This window comes from Pteropus medius, unplaced genomic scaffold (assembly GCF_902729225.1).
Source record: "Pteropus medius unplaced genomic scaffold, Ma_sr-lr_union100, whole genome shotgun sequence".
Classification (NCBI taxonomy): Eukaryota; Metazoa; Chordata; class Mammalia; order Chiroptera; family Pteropodidae; genus Pteropus; species Pteropus medius.
In genome coordinates this window covers 9038213-9061135 of record NW_024354500.1, presented here as the reverse complement: position 1 = coordinate 9061135, position 22923 = coordinate 9038213, and the positions used below count along the sequence as shown (strand labels likewise).

Sequence of the window (22923 nt, the reverse complement as noted above, 5' to 3'; positions counted from 1 at the left end):
GCATTTTCCTGGGGTAATGGAGGTTGGAGAATGTAGGATACAGGGAAGGCATCCTTCATTGTTCAACTTTGACTAGTTTTTTCTCTGTACATTTCTTAGTTTTCTGAAACAAGATCATTCAGGAGCCAGTCTATTACCTTTTAATGTATACTTGATTTGAAAAATCATCAGTGTAGTTTTGAGAATCTGAAATTTAGTGTAATTTTAAACATGCCAGTAATCAACAGCAGCAGTGTTTGACCTGGCTTCATACAGAGCCATCAAGTGCAATTAAAGATGTTTGGCAACGGTAAAGATTATTTTTTGTCTTGTCTCTCAAAAGGCTTTTGCAACAGTTGTGACAGCTGCTGAGAACATGGATGCAAATTCTGTAACTTCAGAAGAAAAGAATGAGATTATCCAGTATCCTTTTAAAACCATTTCTGTAATGTGCAAATATACATAATAGAATGTTTATAGTTTCATCAGATCTACATTATTTATAAAGACATGCTCTAGTCAGCCTTATTACTTGTTAATATTAACCATGGTAATCCAGAATAATTCATTTCTAAATATTCTGAATTTAATCTAAAATGACAAATCTAAAATATTTGGTCTAAAACTCATATCAAGGACATATTCCAAAGTTCATAAAAAACATGTAAAACTCATTATTCTCTATTTTTATAAGGTTATTATAAAAATAACCTTTTAGAAGGGGAGGGGGAATTCATACTATGTGAAAATTTAGAATTAGGTAAGAAACACTTTTCCATTCGTGTTTTGATAGTGGACTCTGATTACATTTAATGTTTGACTTAGGAGTATGTGTTTGAACTATATTGTAAACTAACTCTTTTTATTATTTTTTTATTTTTTAAGAGTTTATTTTAGCCAAACTGATGACATATGCCCAGGAGCATCTCAAATGCTCTCCCAACTAATGTTCTAACATTGAAATTTTAATCTCTTTTTGTCAGAATATAACACGGTCAATTTCCTTAGCTATAGCCTCCAGTGCTCGGTTTATTAGAGCTGTTTCTGAACTAGAACTTTTAGGATTTATAAAACCTACCAAACAGAAGACTGACCATGTGGCAAGGCTAACATGGGGAGGCTGCTAGAAAGCAAATGAAGCCCAGAAGGATCACATTTAGCTTGAGAAAAGGGAGACCAATCATACATACCACTAGAGGAAGATTGTTTTGGCAAGAAATGTGTAATCCCTGTGTGATGTTTAACTAGAAAGTAGATCGCTAACCCCTAAGAGATATGAATATATCAGAACACCACTGGAGTACAATTCAACAAATAACATGCTTACACTGTCCTCTCACAAAATCACTGTAATTTTCATATCATTAAATAAATTGTTCTTGAACATACGTAGTATATAAATGTTAATTTCCTTTGTCCAGGAATATAAATTATTTACAATTGATTTAATACTACTCATTCCTGCTCCAAAAGATATTTTAGAGACAAATGGGAAAATATGAATATGGACTGAATATTAAATTAGGGAAGTATTCTAAGTGGAATAATATATAGAACCACCTTATTCTTAGGAGCTGCAGCATATATACATTCTTTATTTACATGTAAAGCCAATATGGTACAGTAATAACTGATTACTTTAACTGGAGCATTGGACTGTTCTTTCAGCTTTCGTTTGAATGTTCTAATAAAAAGGTGGTGGAAAAGGGGGAAGGAGATTCAAAGTTTAGGAAATTGAGTTTTGCTTTGAAGGTTATTATAGAGCAGAAAAATAGGGTACCAGAGCCAAAGGGGAATTAAGGGATCAGAAGACTTAATAGTATGTTTATTAGGCTTATGGATATGATCTGGTAAACAGAAAATGGATGCAGAAGAGAGGACTTCTATTACTGTGTCTTTGAATGAGATGGGCACTTGGAACCGATTCTCCTCACTTAGAGCAGACGTAGCAGAGAATTGCTGGAACCATGTCTGAGTAGACAAGGACAGGCTATTAGGTGCTTTAGCAGAATATTCACTTAACACCAATTACTATTACTGTATAATTTTGAAGAGAATAAAAACCCAAATGAGGCAAAGACAATCACTTTCAACCCTAGCTGCTTAGATCACCCACAGAGCATATTAATCAGATTCCAACAGTCCTCCTCTCCCCTGTCCTCTAAAGCAGTCTGGAGATGGGTAGAATCCAGGATCTTTCCTAAAAATTCTCCACTTAATATTGCTGATGCAATAAATGTCTCCTTTGGAAACCATTTTCTTTAGGGATATAAGATTTTGCCATAGGCCAATGATAGCTTTGATATTTTAAGCCTCTGATACTCTCTTGGATTGCCTATGCTTATTTTTTGTCTCAAAACTACAAAGAACTATACCTTGCAGTGTACCCGTTAATGAGGAACTTATTGAACATATTACAATAACCTAAGTACAGTACCATACTAAGCATTGCCTTTTACCAAAATGATTATTAGCACACTAAATTCTGTAGGTGTTTACCTATTGAAAGCAATTCCAGAGATTTATGGGAATTCAGAATCCCTAGGCAGCTAATATAATCTTTCTTATTGAGATCAAATGTGGTTGGTATTTGTACTAGGGTCATCAACTACTGAATTCATCTAATAACTATATCCAAGAGGTTGCCCATTTTTTTTTTTTTCTAGAATTACCTCACACACTACTTAAAATCAGTATAGTAACCCTTAAGTTAGGACTTTTTGGTAAGGTGATAAGCAGAAATTTGGCTGTAGAGGAAATTTTATTCTTGACCAAAGTTGAATGTAGAATTAAAACCGTATTACAGGCATACTTTGTTTTATTGTGCTTTGCTTTATTGCACTCCGCAGATACTGCATTTTCATCCACACCAAGGCAAGAACCCACCAGCAAAATGAGTACAACTCACTGAAGGCTCAGATGATGGTTAGCATTTTTTTTTTAGCAATAAAGTATTTTAAAATTAAGGTATGTAAATTGTTTGAGAGATGTTATTGTACTTAACAGACTACAATATAAATATAACTTTATATGCACTGGGAAACCAGAAAATTTGTGTGACTCACCATACTGTGATATTAAGTAGTCTGGAACCAAACCTGTCCTATCTCCAAGGTATGCCTGCCTGCACTTGTGGGCGCCTCTGATTTCTCTTTAATATATCTTGCCCTCCCCCAAGTATAAAAATCAGTTCTTTTATAAATTTAAATCTGTGAAAATTCATACATGCTCACTTAAAAGAATGTTCATTATTTTGCCCTAACTGGGGAGTTAAAGGATAAATATATCTACACTCACTCTACTCTCATTCTTTTATATTTTTACTTGCATTCTCCTAAAAATGCTATCTCACTATACCAAAGTGGTTGTCAACTGGGGACTGTTTCCTTCCTCCACCCCTCACGTTTTCCCTTCTCTGGAGGTACGTTTTGGTTGTCACAATAGGTGGCGTAGTGGCGGAGGGAGTTTTACTGGCATCTAGTGGTAGAGATCCTACAATGCACAGGACAAACACACAAAACAGAATGTACCTGACTCAAGTTGTCAATAGTATTGAGGGTGAAATTCTTGTATTTGTCCATTAAAACCAAGTAGAATTATCCACCTTACTGCCATCCTGTGTTATACCAATGTCTCTCAAATAATGTGCATATGAATTATCTGAGGATCTTGTGAAATAAAGCCTTGCACCTCTTTTTGGTCTTGTTTTAAAACAAAGAATAGGTGAAATAAGTGTTAAAAAAATCTTCCACAAATTAGGTAAGTTATAAATACATATGTCTCAGTACATTTATGATTGGTTTAATTAGTGGAAATATGCTAACAATTCAATGAAAGAATTCACTGTAGCATTTTTGTGTACTTCATTATAGGAAAGCTATGTTTGAAAAGCATGTATTGAAAGTGAGTTAAATGTGTTTTCATATATCATCCTTTAAAAAAATAACTTGGAATCTGCTGACATCTTTGAGGTAAAAATTCCACAGCCGTTAAAACTGATCATTTATGTAACATTTTCTCATGCAGTCAGTTATAAGAAAAGCAATTTGGAATCAGACTCAGGTTTTGAAAACACTCAAATCTTAGATTTGGTGAAAGACAAGACTGATTTACAAACCTTTTCAGGAAATTAACACTGATTCCTAGAAAATGCTTAGATTAAAACACTGGCTTTATTCAAATACTACCCTTCTGCACATTAAAAAACAAGCAGGTTAGAAGTAAATGTTTTATTCTTCCAACTAAATTCCAGTACTACAAGGGCAGTAAAACAATGATACACTGGGGAAAAAAATGCAGCAATAAACATTTGTTAAAAAGACTGATAGAATAAATAAAAACTACCAAAAAAAAGAAAATCATATAAACCCATTCGGAAACCCCAAGAAGTCCTGGAATACAGAAATGCCCTCCTCCTTCACTATTTCACAGGAAGCACTGTAGGCTATTTGCTTAATAATGTCCTGGGATTACATTCTAAATTATTAATAACTGGTTACAGCTTGGTTGTAGTGCACAATTAAAATCACACTAACTTCATCTGAAGTGTCATTCTACAGTTTTTATTTACATAACCAGTGAAGGGCATGTTCTTAGAATACCAGCTTTAATCCTTTTCAAACATATTAATATAAGAAGCCAAATTGTAATGATACAGCAAATGAGGCCACTGGTATTAATACAGGTAGCAAAGGTCCACATCTGGGTGGTACTGACATCAGGGAAATTTCCAAAACCAGTTGCTGCCTAAGAGTGGTTGCCACTGAAGAAAGCTTGAAATAACCTGTATTCACAGGGGGGTGTTGGCATTGCTGCATGTCATAATTGGGACCTCTTGCAACAACTCAACAAGGAACAAGGCAGCCCACAAATGCAGAAAATGTGATTCATGAAACATCTAAAGGGGAAGAAAAGGAAAATTAGTGCCAAGTCTAATTCAAAATTCAAACACATACCAGATCTTTATCCCCAATACTGCCTTAGGTATTAAAGTAACCAAAAATAAGCCTTAGTAAAATTTGCTGCCTATTTCCTCCAGGTTTCTCCTCCATTATTTTCTGTTTATTTCTCTTCTTGGGTATGAAGATAATTATAATAAATGTCTTCTTAAAAAATACTTACAACTAGCAGGCTGTTCTCCATATCGTCGCATTATCTGATCATGCGTAAACTTCACAAATGCATCATATTGTTCTATAAATAAAGGTACATGTCAATTACATGACTTGCAAAATGCCCTAATAAATTAGAGCAAGATAAACTCTGAAAAATCCTATATGTATAGTGAAAATACACAGTGAAACAATTCTAAGTTGGCACTTAATGAGACACGTAACCTCAATAATAACAGTAATACTAAATGGAAACCTATGCTTTAGTCCAAACCACATACAACCTCAAATGTAGGCTGAGTGGGGCTTATTTCTTAACCTATTAAAAATAAAGGGCTTGGAAAAAAAGATATCTTTCTACTCTGAAGGTTTATTATAAGTGGTTTATGAATGGCAATTTATTGCAATGCAAGGAAAAAAGACAAAAGCTTTAAAAAAAAAGACACCCCCCCCAAAAAAAAACCACGTATAACCTAATCATATGTCATAGAAAAAAATGTTCTATGACAAATTCTCCTGCCTACATTAGCACCTTTAATTCCTTAGGAATCAAAAAGCTTACGATACTGGTATCAAAATCTGTAGCACAAAAAAACGAGTGAAGATTCTGATTAAGTTACCATACATAACAAATTTTATTTACTGCACTTATCAAATTTTACTTAAAAAATTTTTGGATAATTAAGACTGCAGCAGCTTGATACTCTAAAACAGTGGTCCCCAACCTTTTTAGCACTAGAGACCAGTGCTCCTATGAGAATCTAATACCTGATGATCTGATGAGCTAAGGCAGTGATGCTAGTGTTGGGGAGCAAGCAGCTGCAAATACAGATGAAGCTTAACTTGCTTGCCTGCAGCTCACTTGCCACTCACCTCTTGCTGTGTGGCCTGGTTCTTAATAGGCCACAGACTGGTACCAGTCCATGGCCCCAGGGGTTGGGGACCCCTGCTCTAAAATGCTGTGTGCAGTGCCAGATTATTTCAAGTTTCCAAATTGAAGTAAACAGCCAAAGTCAAGTTTTTAACACGGTACATCATAAGAAAAATCTAGTTCACTAATACTATTGATCTACATGGCTAACATATACTGTTTCTTGAGGTCCCTAAGGAGGCCATGAGCTCATTTCATTTTTTGAACTGAAATTCTCTGGTTCTTAGAAAACATTCTGCTAGCATGTAGAAAGTATAAGTGTTGTGAAGTACACATAGGAAATAATGCATTTCTTATAGTGACCTTCTGGTAGACTTTATAAACTCATCCCCATACCTGCAAGTTTTGTGTTCAGTATTTCTTCATACTCTTCTCGAACTTTCTCTTCACGTTCTTTCAACAAACGTTCACAGATCATCCCAACCTGCCGTAGAGTGAATAAGGGCTGTTCTTTTTTTAATGGCGAAGATGTTGCAGATGAAGTCCCTATATATAACATGAACAACAAAAACAGCACCTCATTTAGAGCCATTACAGAAAGCATCTTCTAACTAAAGAGGTTTCACTTGGGTCTTTTGCTTGTGACTGGAAAAAGACAGCAAGATGTATGCAATCAAATATAAGGGTTTGAAAAGTCTAAAGGTGAGTGGAGAAAACTACAAAATAAAAACAAAACTTCATTAATAAAGTTTTTTTTGTAAATTAATGATTTTAGCTACGAGACCATTTTGTAAAAATAAATACTGAGAATATATTCGTAATAGTCAATATTATATTTTATGGTCAGAGTCCCTAAAGATTATTAATCTAATAGCCATTTGGCATTATCAGATACTTGATATAAAAGATTTCTTCAGAATACATTCCTCTTAAAGTGCCACTTAAGGAGATTCAATTTCCAAACATAACATTTCTCATTTCTTGAAACATCTGAAATTTTTTTGAGAACTCATGATTATGATAGCCATCCATTATAACACTGCTGTAAGTATTTTATGCACAAATACATGGATTTGTTAGCAGTTTTTTGTCCTGTGTATAATCAATCTATCCCCAATGTATCCTCAATGCCTCTTTTCACTATATCTTTATAACCTGCATAGTTGGGACCAGTTAACTATGCTTGTTAGAGTTGTGTCCATCAACATGAATAAAGTATAGCAGAGCTTTATTTATATTAGCTAAAGTAGTCCATACCTACTAAGGCTTTATTTACTTTTAAATTTCCAGCTTTGTTAGTTGAGGCTGCCAGCTAATTCATCTTCTAAGAAATAAACTAATGAATGATGATCATCTTAATTTCTTGCTGATATAATCTAGTCTCTACCTTTACCTCCCCTTACCAGATTTTACCCACTTTTACTTGGCCTCCCAAACTGGCAGTACTGCAGAATTTAGTTCTGAACAAGTTCATGTTTCCTAATCTAATTTTATTTCACAGTATTATAGACTTTGAATGTTTTTTTTCCCCTGCCAGGTTTTCCTATTCCTCCTGCAGACAACTACTGTCACAAGAAAAACTATTTTGCTGAGTTTACTCAAGAGCCACTTTTAACAACTCTTTTTCAGTAAGCTTTACTTCCTCTTCACTTCAAAAAGCCTTAATTTTTCTGCCTTTTTAAAAAGTGTATTTGTAAACTACTCCTTCCAATAAGAGGTAGGTAAAAAACAACATAGGATCAAAAGAATCCACTTTTAGGAATCTATCCTAATGGGACAAATACATGAAGGTACAGGTACAGAGACATTTTTGTAAATACTGTAATAGCAAAAATTCTGAGTCTAATTTATCATTAAAGGTTAAATAATTATGGGAAATCCATAAAATAGCATAGTATTCAGCTATGGCAAGATCCATGTATACCAAACAGAGAAACATATGGTATATTGTTAATTTTAATGGAGGTTGCATACAGCAAGCACTTATGGGGAAGTCTATTTAGGGGACATTATATATAGGTGGTTGTCTTTGGGTAGTGGGAATCCAGGTGGTGATTACTTATTTTGTACTATATTTTTAAGAGATCATGCATTATTTGTATAAATGTGTTTTTTAAAAATCAAGGGGAGAAATAGGTGCTTGAATGACTAAATGATTGCCTTTTCCCAAACTTAAAAGCGTTCCTTTCACTTAGTTTATTATTACCTGGTGAAGCTGGTCCACTGAGGAGAAATGCATGTGGCTGTGCATCAGAAGTACAACATGGATCTGTCTGTTGGAAACTAGTTTCTAAATGTCTTCTCTTCTGCATGCGTTTATACTCTTGTTTTATGTTGTACAGAATTTGTTCTAAAAGAAAAAATTAAAATTTGGCAAGATAAAAACTTTCAAGTTAAAAAAAGGGTTAGGTTTCAACAATTATTAGTAGACCCAATCTACTGAAATATTCTCTTAAAATAATATCTAGAAAACTGATGTTCTGAGAGGGATTAGTTTCAGCATTAATGAGGGGACTCATTTAGAAATAGCACATATACACCACGTGAAATTCAGCTATTCTATAATGCCATTCTTTTTGAGCACTGATTTGCAAAAATAAAGTTTTCATTCTGTGTAATAAGGGAGTCTGTGAACTAAAACACATGATTCACTCAGCTTCTAAAGAATCCCAAACTCAAAGGTCATTTATTCATCACACATTGAACTATTAAATAGGCTTTTCCTAGATCATAAATAATAAGTGGGAGGACTATGTTTATATAAGCACATACCAATGAGAAGTGACAATATGCCAGAAAAATGCCAGAATAGATGGGAACTAAAAAATTATCGTATGTTAAATGGTCATGGCCATTAATATTAAGCTAAAAAGAACCTAGAACCTATGAATACCCCATCATTAACAGCAAAGTTTTGTTCTGAATATTGGGGTAAAAACTCATGTAAAGTGATTGGTATATAACAGGTACTCGGTAAGAACCACTATACCATAGTGCCATTATCTTCAACCACAACCATAGAAACAGTTAAAATTATATCAAGCATATTCTTTAGGCCATTCTAGAAAGATTTTTAATTGAAAATAGTTACCATTTAACCACTTTAGAAAATCCGTGAGGTTTCCACGCCCCTCCAGACTCTCAGAACCACTACAGCTCCTAAAGTAACAGGCTATCTATGTGAAACTACAGCATGTCCTTGAATAACATTTTGTTCAATGTCATTTCCATAGGAACTTAAGTCTTGTTAACTCTTGACCTATAGTAAAACTGGTTTTGTTATACGTTATTTCCTTTAATGTCCTAGAACCTATCAATGACGTGCAGTGAGGACTTGCTGTACATCCCAATTACTTAATAATCTCAATCCAAAGCAAAATTAAACAAAAATTTAAAGTTAAGGTGGCAACTAACAGGCAATAAAATATTCATAAATATAACAGTGTAACTTAAACAATCAATTCTACAATGATGCATTAATTTAAAAATGAACTAAACACTCAACTGAAGGCTAAAGATTTATGTGAGATCAATTTTTGTTTTTTGTTGGTTAAATTTAATACTGATGGTTTTCTTAGGTATATACTGAATTCTCATGTCTCTTTTCTCACTTTATATTGTTTCCCTAGTAAGAATTTTTAGGGCTTTTGAGAGAGAGACTCTGAGGGGACATCAATCAGTCTCTTAAACATTTTAGACTATGTCAGGGAAGAAAACAAATTGCAAAAGATATACGCAATGAAGATTCCATTTATGTAAATTTGTGTATAAACAAACCTGTTTTATGTATGCATGAATGCAGTTTAAGTACAAAATCACACATTGGATGATTGACTTTCAAGGTGGTTTTAGCTATATTTAATATTTTTCAGAATGTTAACTTTTTTATATTAAACAATTATTTTCAGTCTTCTTCCATTTATTTGAAATAGTTTGTAATTTAAAAATAAAGTTACCAGTGTGAAATAAAATGGCTGTCTACTGAACAATTAAGTACCTTGATCGAAATGGGTTTCCTAAGATTCACAGGTGTCCAATAAAATTGGTGCAATATCCTATACCAACTAGGACAAGGTCACATATTCCTATTTTTTAATAAAAGAACTCTTTCAGGAGCAACGGTCTAAAATAGGTTTCAAAGTAATGATGGTTTGATCTCTGATAGACAGCAAGCTTTATTCATCACTTTTTGCTCAAAGCTACCACCCCCTGATCATGGCATCTTAAAGTTTATTCCCAACCAGAGACTTTAAATGTACTAGCAGAGTAATTTGACCTTAACATCTTTTGTATGACATTCTTTGATCACCATGCAGCTGTTCCAATTAGTCTTCCTTTTTCTTACAAAATCAACCAAAGCACAACTAAGATGTACCAAAAGAACAGTTGTAACAAACTCTTGATAATCTCAAAAAACCATCTAGCCTAGCATTAAGATGTTAAACTTGAAAAAATTTAGCTTTATAAACCTCCATACTATCTTAAGAGGCATTCTAACAAGCTAAACAATTTTAAGGTATAATTTACAAATGAATCCACCAATTTAAGTGTATAATTCAATGAGTTCTGACAAGGGAATACATAGTCATGGAACCACCACAAGCATAATAAGGGACTTTTATCACCCTAAAAAGTTCTCATGTTCCTATTTGCCACCAGCACCACTAATCTACTGTCACTGTATAGTTTTGCCTTTTCTAAAATTTCATATAATTGAAATCATAAAGAGTATAGATATTTTTGTCTAATTTTTCACTCAGCAAAATGTTTCCGAGATTCATACATGATATTGCACGATTCAGTAATTCCTTTTTACTGATTCATATTCCATTGTATGTGTATATACCGTAATTTATCCATTCTCCTTTTAATGGACATTTGGATTGTTTCCAATTTGGGGCTATAATGAACAAGGCTATTATGAATATTCAAGTACAAGTTGAGGGGTAGACAAATTTTCATTTCTCTTGAGTAAATACCTAAAAGTGGGACTGGATGGCTTGATTATATGGTAAGCGTATTGCTTTACTTTGTAAGAAACTGCCAAACCATTTTCCAGAGTAATATACCAGTTTGCATTCCCACTAGCAACGAATATTCCATCTGTTCTACATCTTTGCCAACACTTGATATTCTCAGTTAAAGAGCTGAAGGATTTTGAATGCTATTGCCTGCACTTCTTTTTACATCTAATATGATGCAACTATGTCATCTAAGCCTCACTGTGCCCTCAAGTGCTATAATACTGGCAATATGTGATCAACATTGTTATGCAGCTAATGGTCCAATTCAACTTGACCAAGATCTCAGCAGCATAAGTAACAAACAGCTAAAGCTTCAAGCTCAATTTATCTCAGTTCAGAGGTATAAACAGTTTTGAAGCTGATAACTCAAATTCCCCCAGGTTCAATTTAATACAACTCACATTTTAAGTTCACCAATATATTTGCCTGACTTAAGGTGCTTCCATACCAGCTGGGTAAGGGCCTTCCATACATCAAAAATGTACCTATGTCCACTTAGTCTTAAGCTATTTACATCTATCTAGCCATCTCTTATTAACCTAGCAAGTGACACTTTATTTCAGCTACATGTTACACGTGATATTTGTGCTGCCAACACAGTTTACATTCTATTAAAGAAATGTGAAAAATAAACAGCCAAAAACCTAGGTAAATGTGAAAATGTGTATTTTGAAGCAATGTTAAGCTTACTTCCAAATTGTTTTACTCATCTTAGTTGTGACTGATGACTTAAGAAAGCCTAGACACAATAAGGTTAACAATATTATAAACAGGAGGAAAAAAACAACTGAGTTGATGAGGGTAAGAGAAACACCATTAAGATAGGACTAAGACAAAAATGAGGAATATGTATTTAGAAACAACTAAAAATATGTTTAAAGTTTTAAAGGAGAACCACAAAATTGGGGGAGGGGAGAAGTCAAGTATCTTTTTTTCTAGAGTGGAGTCCATAAAATGTCTAAACACCTGTGATATGTGATGCTCAACTTTTGGTACCAACCTGTATAGACTTAATGTTTTCCTACTGACATCATTACTAGATCAAACATTAAGTTTTCATTAACAGTTTTAAGTGTAGTATAAGACCTTTTTATTTCACCTTATGTGCTAATTTTTCTATGGCATCTTTGAAAAAATAAAGTGAAAGTTCATTTAGACAGATAAACAATGGAATTAAAATAAATAAATCTTGAGTCTGTCAGTTTCAGGAACACAAATGAAATGGAAAACCTGTACATAAGTAGAGAACCTGCCTAAAACTAAGAAAATGTTCCAAATAAGGTAAAAGACCAAATCTAGAGCTCTGAACTACATGCTACACATTGCCATGCCTACTTTATAAATTCTCTCTCTCTCTCTCTCTCTCACACTCACACACACACACACACACGAGTTGCTATGGAGACCCATCTTTGTAAATCAACTTTTTCCCATGATTATCTGTTCAGATAACAGTTCTTAGTTTCCTTGAAGAAACCTTAAGGACAATATTCTTATCCAGCCAAAAGCTATCTAAGTAAAACGAATGTGCTGATGCTGTTTATAATTCACTTTAAAATTACTGCTATGTCCAGGGAACCAGGAACCAAATTTTAACATGGTTGTGAAGTTTTATCTACAGTATTAACTTCTATTTGGATTAACATGAATCCTAAAAAGCATAATACAGCTGCAAACAAGTATATAAACTTTAGGGCATTATCTATAGTACTTTAAAAGCAACTGGCTTAGCTTCTAAATTTATATTATATAGTATTTTACTGTGTAAGAAGCATTCATTTATCTCCTACAAAAGGAAGAAAAACTATAATCACTATAGGTCAAATTCTATTATTACTTCGCTGGTACTATACTAGCCAATGAGTATTTACTTGAAATAAATGACTCAATTTGTTAAAAACCTGCAGGTCTAAGTATAAATTTACAAATGAACTGTACAATGGGAGTCACTAAGGCAAGGAGTTCAACAATGCTCAATCAGCAGATGTTTCCTCCCTAATATCCAATAAGTTTCATACCTCTTTTATCTTATACTAGATTCTAAAGGGATATGTTAACCCTGTTGCTTTTGCTGTTTAACTCTTTACTATCTCCAAGTAGTTCCTCAAATATGCTTACAATCTAGGGAAATACAGAATAAGAAACAAAAAAACAGTAAATGGGGAAGAGAATGAGGAAACTGAATTATCCAAAATCTAAAACATTCATGTTTCAGAAAACATTTAGTACCACAGCAAGAAGTCCAGCTTCAATTCAAATTAACCATGGCCATGAAGGACAGAGAGCAGACTGAGGGGCACCCTAGAACAGTAAACTCAACCTGAAGAAAAAACCCACCTTCTACCTATAACAACTTATTAGGGCACCCAACACACACACACACACACGCACGCACGCACACACACCCAGTCCCAGCCAGCTATAACAAACCTGGAAACCAGGTTGCAAACTGGTAGTTCACAGGGTAAAGGCACATCTGGCTTGAATACTCTCTCTACCAACCAGTGTGAATTGGGGGCGAACATTTAAAGTTGGGTGATTTACAGTAAAAGCAGGTTTTTTTGGCTGTTGCCTGGGGAGGAGGGGGGAGAGGGGCTGAATGTGGTAAAAATTCAGCTGAAGAGTGACTGCTACCTTTTGGGCCTAAGGTCTCATGTGATTTTAAACTTCAAATGCACACATAAATCACCTAGGTTTTGTTTTGTTTTTTAATGAAGACAGAGATGGAGCTTCAGACTGCATTTTTAATGAGTTTCCAGGTGGTGCTGCTGGTCAGTAGCAAGGTTGGAATTCGCCGGTTCCACCGAGTTTACTTCACTGATTTATAACTGGCCTGGAACTATGGGTGTTTAAGTTTGTATCCCCTGCTTAAAATAGTAACTCCCCTACTGTGGCAATTAAAAAGAAAAGTGGTTAGTTTACTTATTACTGGACATACCAGAAAATGGAGGGGAGGAGAAGCAGCAACAGCAGAGATTATAAGTACAAAAAAATTAGTTCATTTTGCCACCCTCGCTTGCATGGCTATTGTACTTCTACAGTAGACATAACACTCCCTAGCAGGACAATATTCTGTATATCAATTTGAACTTGACTGGACCTACCTCAGGAGACTCATTATATGACATTAACATACACATATTGATTCATTTTTCCTAACACACCTTTCTTAAAATAGAAAATACACATATATTATGTAATGGATGCATTTGCTTTTTTATTATGTCTGCTTTAGAAAATATTAAGACTGCCTCTCACACCAAAAGGCACTGATTGGAAGCTCACAGACATCTTTTGCTTACTCTATACATTTTGTAAATTATTTGTGAATATTTAGAAGTCAATAGATTTCACAAAAATTCTGATTTCTGGGGGGAGGGAAGACTACTGGTAAGATCTAGCAATAAAAGGTCCAAATTCCCCACAGCTGAACTGAGAGGAATGGTCTAAACTAAGAAATAAATCAGGCATCTGTGAGGGGAAACAAGTCATAAGTATGCATGTGATTGTTTAGGGAGCTATTAAGCTAGACAGGCATAGTGATGAACCTAGAACTAAGAAATGCTAAGTTTAATGGCCAGATGAAGACAGAAAGCAGCCAGAGAAGACAAGTATTACCACAGAAGAAGAAAAAAAAGTATTTCAAAAAGAAGGGAGAGGGTCATCAGTGTGCTGTAAGAAAGGTGAAACAAGATGAAGACTCACTGTGGGCCATGGAAATGATTATTGACTTGACAAGAGCTGTCTGAGGCACAAATATATCAGGAGTGAGTTGAGAACTCAAGAAATAGAAGCAAATAGACTATCTGAAAGCTCTTTGAATTTGGTTTTGAAGTGGAGTAATCTGCATGACTACTGGGAGGAAAATGAGGATGTTTTACTTTATGATGGGAGGCTTGACGATATTTAAAAACAAAAGCAAAGGTCTGGTCGAGAGAAAAATAGTCACGAGGATAACGTTTCTTTGGAGAGAAGTGGGACCCTTCTCTCACTGTGTAAAGTGCTTCAATTACCTGATTTAATCTTCAACGATACTAAAAGGAAAATAAGATAGGCAGAAATGCTGGTAGTGGTGGTACTGGGAAAAACGAAGAAGCCGCCATTTAATGGCTTCTATTTTTTCTGTGGAGAAGGCAAGGTTATTCACTGAAATGACAGGATTACCGAACAGTGTAAAAAGTCACATCTTAAGGTTGCCCTATTGTGACTGTCTTCAGTACTTGGGGACAGGAAAGATCAATCTTTACAACTCTGACAGGGAGATACTACTATCACCATGTGTGTAATTTTATAGATGAGGAAAATGAAGCTTTGCTTCAGTGTCTTCTGAAAGGCCACACAGCTGGATTATGGCAAAGCCAACACTGATCTCAGGACCTAAACTCTTAATATCTCCATTATTGTATTACCATACCTAGCCAGTTTTCCACAAGTACCTGAGGTTAGAATAAATCACAATGAGGAAAACTAATTTTAAAAAAACAAGATGCCAGTTAGAATACAGGGATTACTGTCATGTATTATTGACACTTCATACCCTAAAACTCAAACTCTATGACTGCTGAGGCAGTATCCAAAAGGCAGCACAATTCTCATCTACCCAGAGCCCTGAAACTATAGAACCACTGGCTCTAACAATAATTGTAAGAAGTCTTCATGTTACATTCAGATATGTACATAAAGGATGCTTCGAGAGTCTCTAAATTGCCTCCTCTTAGGACAGGCGTCTATATCTAACCAGAATGTTTTAGTGGTGTTTTAAAAGTGAAGAAGTAATCTAAATTGGTAGATCAGCATTGCCATACAGGACTAATTACGATGCCAGCCTGTGATAATGTACTGTTTTCACCTTGGGCCATGAATGGGTTTACAGCCAACATGGGGTCCCCCAGTTCAGTCATAGCAACCTAAAACCTCCAATACTTTGAACCAATTATACCATTTAGAAAAGTTTTTCTTCCAGAGAATTATATTTCAGCACTAGGAACAAGCTATTCTCTAAAACAATTAAAAGGCAAACTTAAAAAATTGGCTTTCTGCAATCTTTCAAATTCCACTCTACCCTCTATTCTTCAAGCCAGATCACTGCAACAATACTTACCAAAGTCAGAATGCACATCATAGGCTGAGACAATTTCAGAAACAGCTAAGAAAGAAGGTTCAACACTCACCTAAAAAGAATAACTTTTTCCTTAAGATTTCAATAGTAAATGTGTGATTTAATCAGTAACCCAATTTCAATACTTAGGCTGCCAAAGATGAAAATAATGCTAATGTGGATAAATGTCCACGCGAATTAAAATAGTATACTGATATAAAGATTACAGCATTTTTATTCAAGTTTAGCTAGTTGATAAAGTATTTGCAGTGGCAGCTCTATTGGTCCCTTGAGAGACTTTTCTTGGCCTAACCAGCACAGTATCTGGAACTCGAACCAGGTTCTTAAAAGCTACAGCAAGTGACTTCCAGAGTATTTAAATTTTTTAATAAGGTTGAGAAAAACCAGGTACTTGCACAGACCTAGAACTAAAAATTAAGGCAAATCCAAAAACTTTATTAATGGAAATATTCGTTTTAATAAAATAAAAATGTTCCAAAACACTAGTACATTTCAGATGATCTCGTCTATGACAACTGTACAAGAACTTACGACTTACGATTTTTAAAGGGAGGAAGACATTAACTTATACTCCAAGACAAACTACAAGTATATTATAAGCTGTTTTTCTGTACTGGAATGTTAGAAATCATTACTACCACCCAAAAAAGTCTATCATTTCAAGAAAGACTACACAATCTGGCATACTGCAAAATTCTGATCGAAAGTGCCAAAGTAAATCTCTAAACTGACAACTTGACATACACTAGAATTTTAATTTACCTGCAAGGATTATCTTCCTGCTCAATACAGCTGCAACATATCATGTGAGAAATTTGCTGTAACTTAATTCTTTTAGAAATAAAAGATCAGAACTTCGTAATACAAAATATTTCCTCCTAAAATTCATGTAAAAATCTTTAAACATGTGTTTCTTCAAATGAGCAAATCCCTGAAAAGGGTAAAATCTTTGTAAATGTGGCTACTTCAATTATAATGATGTACATAATCCCTGTTTACCATCACTGCCCAGAAAGATGAGGGAATACTGAGAAGTATACTTCAAGTGCCTCATAAAAAGCATTGTTTAGAGTCTTAAACTAATTGCTGTATTTATTATCACTACCCATTTGAGTCACAATTTACAAATATGTTGTCACATATTGTAGCTATATTGTCACCAAACGACCTTTAAAAATTGGTACAGAATGAGGGCTAGAACTGAAATTTCATTTTTTAAAAAAACTACAGCATCTCTAAGAACAGTGGGAAATGCTAAGGCTTGATTAATTCACAAATACAATAAATATTTTTAAAGTTAATTTGTGATAAGACATTAAACTAAGAGAGAAGATATGGCAGATAATAACTTTGGGGTTATTTTCAAACTACACAAAGACCCATATGACCCACCCAATCCCCCCCAAAATCCAGTGGGCATTCCTATTAACAGTCTTTCCCCTACAAGACTGCTGCTGCCGGATCACATTTTTCAGGTGTATTTAGACATTGAGAAATATTGGTAAGCTGAGTTCTAGAATCCCTACACTCAGCAACATAATTAAATAACTTTAATTCATTTGTGTAGACTTCTTTACTATCTGCAGATGCCACACTGGTTCATATAGGCTTGAACAAGTATCTCACGCTTCATAAGTAGGTAATCTTCTCAAAGGCAAGAAGTTCACCGTGGTTTCACATATTCATAAAGAATACACTGTGAGTCAACAGTACTAGCACAGTGTTAATGCCAATACTTGCAGGGACCACAAGTTGCTGGCTAATTCAGTTACAGGTACTTGAAAAGATCCACCCCCAACACCGTGATCTAGTTTCATGAATCAACTATCCAAGAGGTCCAAATTTAACTCATGCTGTTATTCTGAAGGAGACTCAAAAGTTTCTGTTCAAAGGAAAAAAACAAAAAACAAAAAACTGCACACTTCCACTGAATCTCTTATTTGCAACCTTTCAAAACAAGAGCATTGCTATAATTGCCATCTTCCTGGGTCTATTTACTTAGGAAAGACCTGAGGAATACACAGTATATTCTTTTTACTATAAAGTTATTCAATAACTGAAGACACTTTATTAATCTCCTTCATATCTCAGATTACTGGCTCTGTGGCCACAATGGTAGCTAATAGTATCATGTGTTTCTGTGCTCCAGTTTGGCTTTATTTTCTCCTTTCAAAATAAAATAGCTCATTAGTTAATACAATTGCACTCTGCTTTTAATGGCCATAAACTTACAGAAGTGATAAATGCATAATTCATAGAAGAATGAAATAAATGAAGCTACGTATAGTCCTAAATATCAGGTTGAAAATCCCAAATACAAAGACCATTAAAAATAGTTTATATGCCAAATCCACTGAGAAACTAGAAGCAACTTAACAGCTGTTTAAATAACCACGAAATATTAAGAATACTTCTGGCTCAATATAAATGACATTTGAAGTGAAATGCTGCCTTCTCCAACAGAATCTCATTTGTTTGCCTAGAACCATTTATACTTCATTTAAGCCAGCTGGTGTGTTTGTCTGCAGGCATGCATCAATGTCTACTGAACGATCTAAGTTCCGGTAAACCCAGTCACAAGCTGCAATTTCCATTTTTAATGGCAAGTTTCCAGCAAATACAATGAGTTACTACAATGGAATTTAACTCTTCATCCAACTCAATTCCTAAAGCAGACTAGAGCAATGGTAACAAGACATAAACAATATGTACAAAAGTACCTACCAAACTCACAAATAGGATGACATCCATAGGAAGATTTCTTCACCAGATCATTCATTCATTCACTACACAATTATGAAAAACAATGTGTTGGATTTGACTGAGTTTTTGTAATACTACATAATTTTGTTCTTGACAATATCATGACGCTCTTTTGGCTAAATGGTAATATTCTGTGATGTTTTAAAAACAAATTGGAAAGAGAAATCTTTGAATCTGTTTCCAGGATGAGTGCTGATATAGCTACTAGAAATGTTCATTTCTCCAAACGCAGTCAATGCTCCCCTCCCCCACACACACCTCCACTCATCATTCATTCACTTTTCCTTTTCCACATCCATGGGTATTGTAAACTCCTGACACCCCAGCCCAGGGATAGGCAAACTTTTTCTGTAAAGGACCAGACAGTAAATATTTGAGTTTTGGGAAAATACAGTTCCTGTCACAAATACTCAACTTTGCTGTTATAGCCCACAATGGACAATAGTTGAAGAAAAAAGAATGGGCAAGGCTGTGTTCCAATAAAACTTTATTTGCCAACCCTATCTTTTTTTCCTGGTATGAAGTTGCAACAGTTTAAAAAATATTGATTTAAATAATAGTCAACGTAAAAATTTCCTGGGATAACTAAAACGAGGGTTTAAAACAGATGTTCACAATCCTGAAACTATCAGTAAAGCCGCGACATGGCTTCTGCTACACGTCAGAAGACTCTATATTAAAGTATCCAGAGAAAAGTGATAAAATAACAAGAAATTATATACATATCTCTGAAAAAAAAAATCACTTCAGTACTCTAGCTCTAAATTGTTTAATTTATATTTGAACAGAAATGAAAGGGAAACAAGTTCCCGCAGAGTCCCAATCTCAATTTGTTAAGTCACTTTCTATTTCCAACCCTAGATACTTACTTCAGCTAAGGATATATGGGTACTAACTTTTGTAAAGTTTAAGAATCATCACTGATAAAACATAAATTTAAAATTTAGGTGCTTGGAAAATTCTTTCCAAATTTGACGACATGAAAACTGGAAAGCTCTTTGATGCCTGCACAACACTGCAGCTCCCATTATGACATTATTACAAAAGGAGAATGTCCCAAACTGGCCATGTAAACACAAAGCCAAATTAAATGTAGAATGTCATTCAAAATTTTTTAAAAGTAACTTTTAGAAATTCAAAACTTTAGCAATTTTAGCTGCTTTTCTCAAGCCAACTGTTTATGTTAATATTCAAATTAGTTGTAAAAGCGAAATAACTTTTAGCAAATTCAATAAAAATCAATTACGGTGTAATTTTAGAGTTCAGACACAGTATGATCAAACTTCCAGAGTAAATGTCAAAAAACACCTTGAAGAAATATAAGACAGCAATATTTTGGGGGAAAAAAAATGCATCTGAATCAGCAGGCTTAAACAATTCCAATCTTCTACTATTAATTGAAATTTGAGATGTGAGGCCAATTTTATTAGCCAATGCTACAAATGTATCAGTGAAATGACAGATTTGGAAAGGATCACAATTCTTTCCAAATAAACTCCCTTTAAAGTGAGGACAAATGTTATAACCTCTGGCTGGTTTACCATATGTGCTCAAGACTATTTTAGCACCGAGATATACTTTAACTCTCCAAATTAATATTGTATTAATTCCCCCCCTGGAATGAAATTCATTGCTGGTTAACTAGAGATATTTTTAAGTGACCTATTTATTAAGTACAGAATCCATGATACCATTTTACTAAAAAAGGCAACTCTAAAAACAATCACCAGCTCATTCTCAACATTCTTTTTTAATGTAAAGCCTAACAATAAATCAATAAATGCCTTTACATCGAAGACAGCTTAGGTATAGTCACTAAATAAAGCATCTAGGAATTCCTCTAAAAACTCATTCCAACTCTACAATAATTTATCCGTAGGTTAGATCCGATATTTAATTAAATAAAAAAGGTAGCCCCATATATTTAGGGAAGGATATTTAAAATATGATCTGAAAGACAAAAGTGAACTAAGTCAATTCCAGATGGAAGTTACCAAATATAGTGGCACATAATTATTTTCAAGTTAACGATAACGAAACATATAAATCGAGCTATGGCTTTGTCTATAGGTCATAATATTACTAAAGGCTCACACACAAAGGAAACATATTTACACTACCAGTCCACAAAAGCCTATCCTAGGACTGTGCCAAGGGCACACAAGGATTTTCAAAGTACATAAAAAACTGGGCATACACATACAGTACAAAGCAGCCAAAAGGCATTTCCCTGTAGTCACTTTCAGGAAATGTTTCAAGATGAAAAGCAAAAATAAAAATAGTCTGAAGTCCCTTGGAATCTTGGGTTAATTTATTATTCTTAAGGCCTAGGCTTTCTCCCAACATACTTTGTTGGGCAGAAATAAGCACTTCCAACTAAAAGCAATCACTCAGCCCCAATTTTCAATACAATTTGCTTTTCGTTAAAAATCCCACGTTTCTCAAGGTCTAAACGTATAGTATGATCATATTACAGGACTCGGGAAGAGCATTTTCTTTGTTGTTGACCCTGCTAGGGAAACAGGTCTTGACTCAGCCAAAGTGGCGTTCTTGTGGGTGATTAATGACAGGCCTAGATCTCGCCCCAGTGACATCCATCCCCACCCCCCATTCCCCACCCCCTCTGTACTAAAATCAGCCATGTCTGAACTGGAGGAGGGGCTGCTGCCTCGCCTCAAACCACCCAGTCCCAGAGTTAATAGCTGCAACCAATCGATTCGGGGAGATAGACATCGAGGCTCGAGTGAAATGCGACCCTTCTCTCGCCTGAATGTATAATATCGCCCTCTCTGATCATTTCCGCTGGGGCGCTCCAGACTACGAAAACACTCAATTCCAGTCATTCGACCCAAAGAAAAAGATCTTCCTCTTTCCCACAATACCCGGCAAGGCAGCCACTACCCACCCCACCTCCTGAACCTCTGCCCGCCCGCCCCCTTCACATCAGGCCGTTTCTATTGTGTCTCCGAGGCTGGAGGAGCTCCTTCGCTAACAACGAGGACGAGTCCGGCACCCTCACCCGTGTGGCCGCATCCCGTGCTGCGGAACCCCAGTCCTCTTGCCCACCCTAAGGTCGCGCGCGGGGCCGAGTCCCACCTGTGGTGAGGCGAGAGGAGACATCGCCGAAGGGGGACGGCTCCATTCGAAGATACTTCTGCGGCGAGGCAGCGGCGGCCGAGAAGGAGGCGGCGGTGGCCGCGGCCGCGGACGACGGGGAGGCGGCGGCCGAGGTGGGCGCCGACAATGGCGCACATCGCCTCCGCTTCGGGGACGCCGGGCTCAGCAGCGGGTCGAAATCCAGAGTCCTTTTCAGAGTGGCTCCACACGCCATTGCCGGGGCAGCTGAGGTGCCGGGCTCGGGTGGGGTTGGGAGGGGTGACGAGGGAGGGCGAGGAAGGGGGAGAGCGGGGACTCAAGGAGAGCCTAACCGACGGACTCAAGAGCAGAAAGGCGAGCGGCGGAGCGCCGGTGAGGAGAGCCGCCGCCGCTGCTGCAGCTTCCGCGGCAGGGACAGTGGCCCGGGTCGGTACGGGAGGGAGCAGGAGGGGCGGTGTCAGCAGCTCACGCCAGCCGCGTCGGGGGCCTCTTCCGCCTCCTCAGGCGCGGATCCCCCGGGAGAGGCTCCTGCCACCCCCGCTGTCCGTTCGAGCTTTGCGCCGCGCCTCAGGCGCTCCTGCCCTGAGATCGGCTTCCTTAGGAAGTCGGTATCAGCTCCGTGAAGTGTGAGGCTGGAACGCGCCTCCTAAAAGGCCCGAGTAAGGTCGGAAGCTCGAGAGCGGCGGTCGATGAGGAGAGATTGCAAGGCGGCGGCGGCGGCGTCAGGAGCTCCTGCAAACACGTCCAGCCACTTCCCCCTCCAGCGTACGACTCCTCCACCCGCCGCTGGCCCCAATATGGCGTCAATAACAACGCCGCCGATTCAAATCCTGCGGCGTCAGGGCGCGTGCGCATAGGGGTGGCCACCCCAAGTGTGCATTTTGGGAGTTGTAGGTTTTCGCCGTGCGGAGGAATACGTGTGAAAAGCGGTTAGGGAGGAGTCACGGAAACTACGACTCC

At 36.4% G+C, this 22923-nt stretch overlaps 1 protein-coding gene across 1 annotated transcript; it reads right to left on the bottom strand.

The window, feature by feature from the left end:
- Positions 1-4193: 4193 nt before the first annotated feature.
- On the bottom strand, positions 4194-22737 carry AKIRIN2 (akirin 2). Its single transcript, XM_039852903.1, has 5 exons — positions 21964-22737; positions 8168-8311; positions 6358-6507; positions 5101-5172; positions 4194-4876 (listed from the first exon to the last, which is right to left on the bottom strand). The coding sequence occupies exons 1-5, from the start codon at positions 22196-22198 to the stop codon at positions 4866-4868; spliced, it is 612 nt and encodes a 203-aa protein (XP_039708837.1). The 5' UTR covers positions 22199-22737; the 3' UTR covers positions 4194-4865.
- Between the last annotated feature and the right edge of the window lie 186 nt (positions 22738-22923).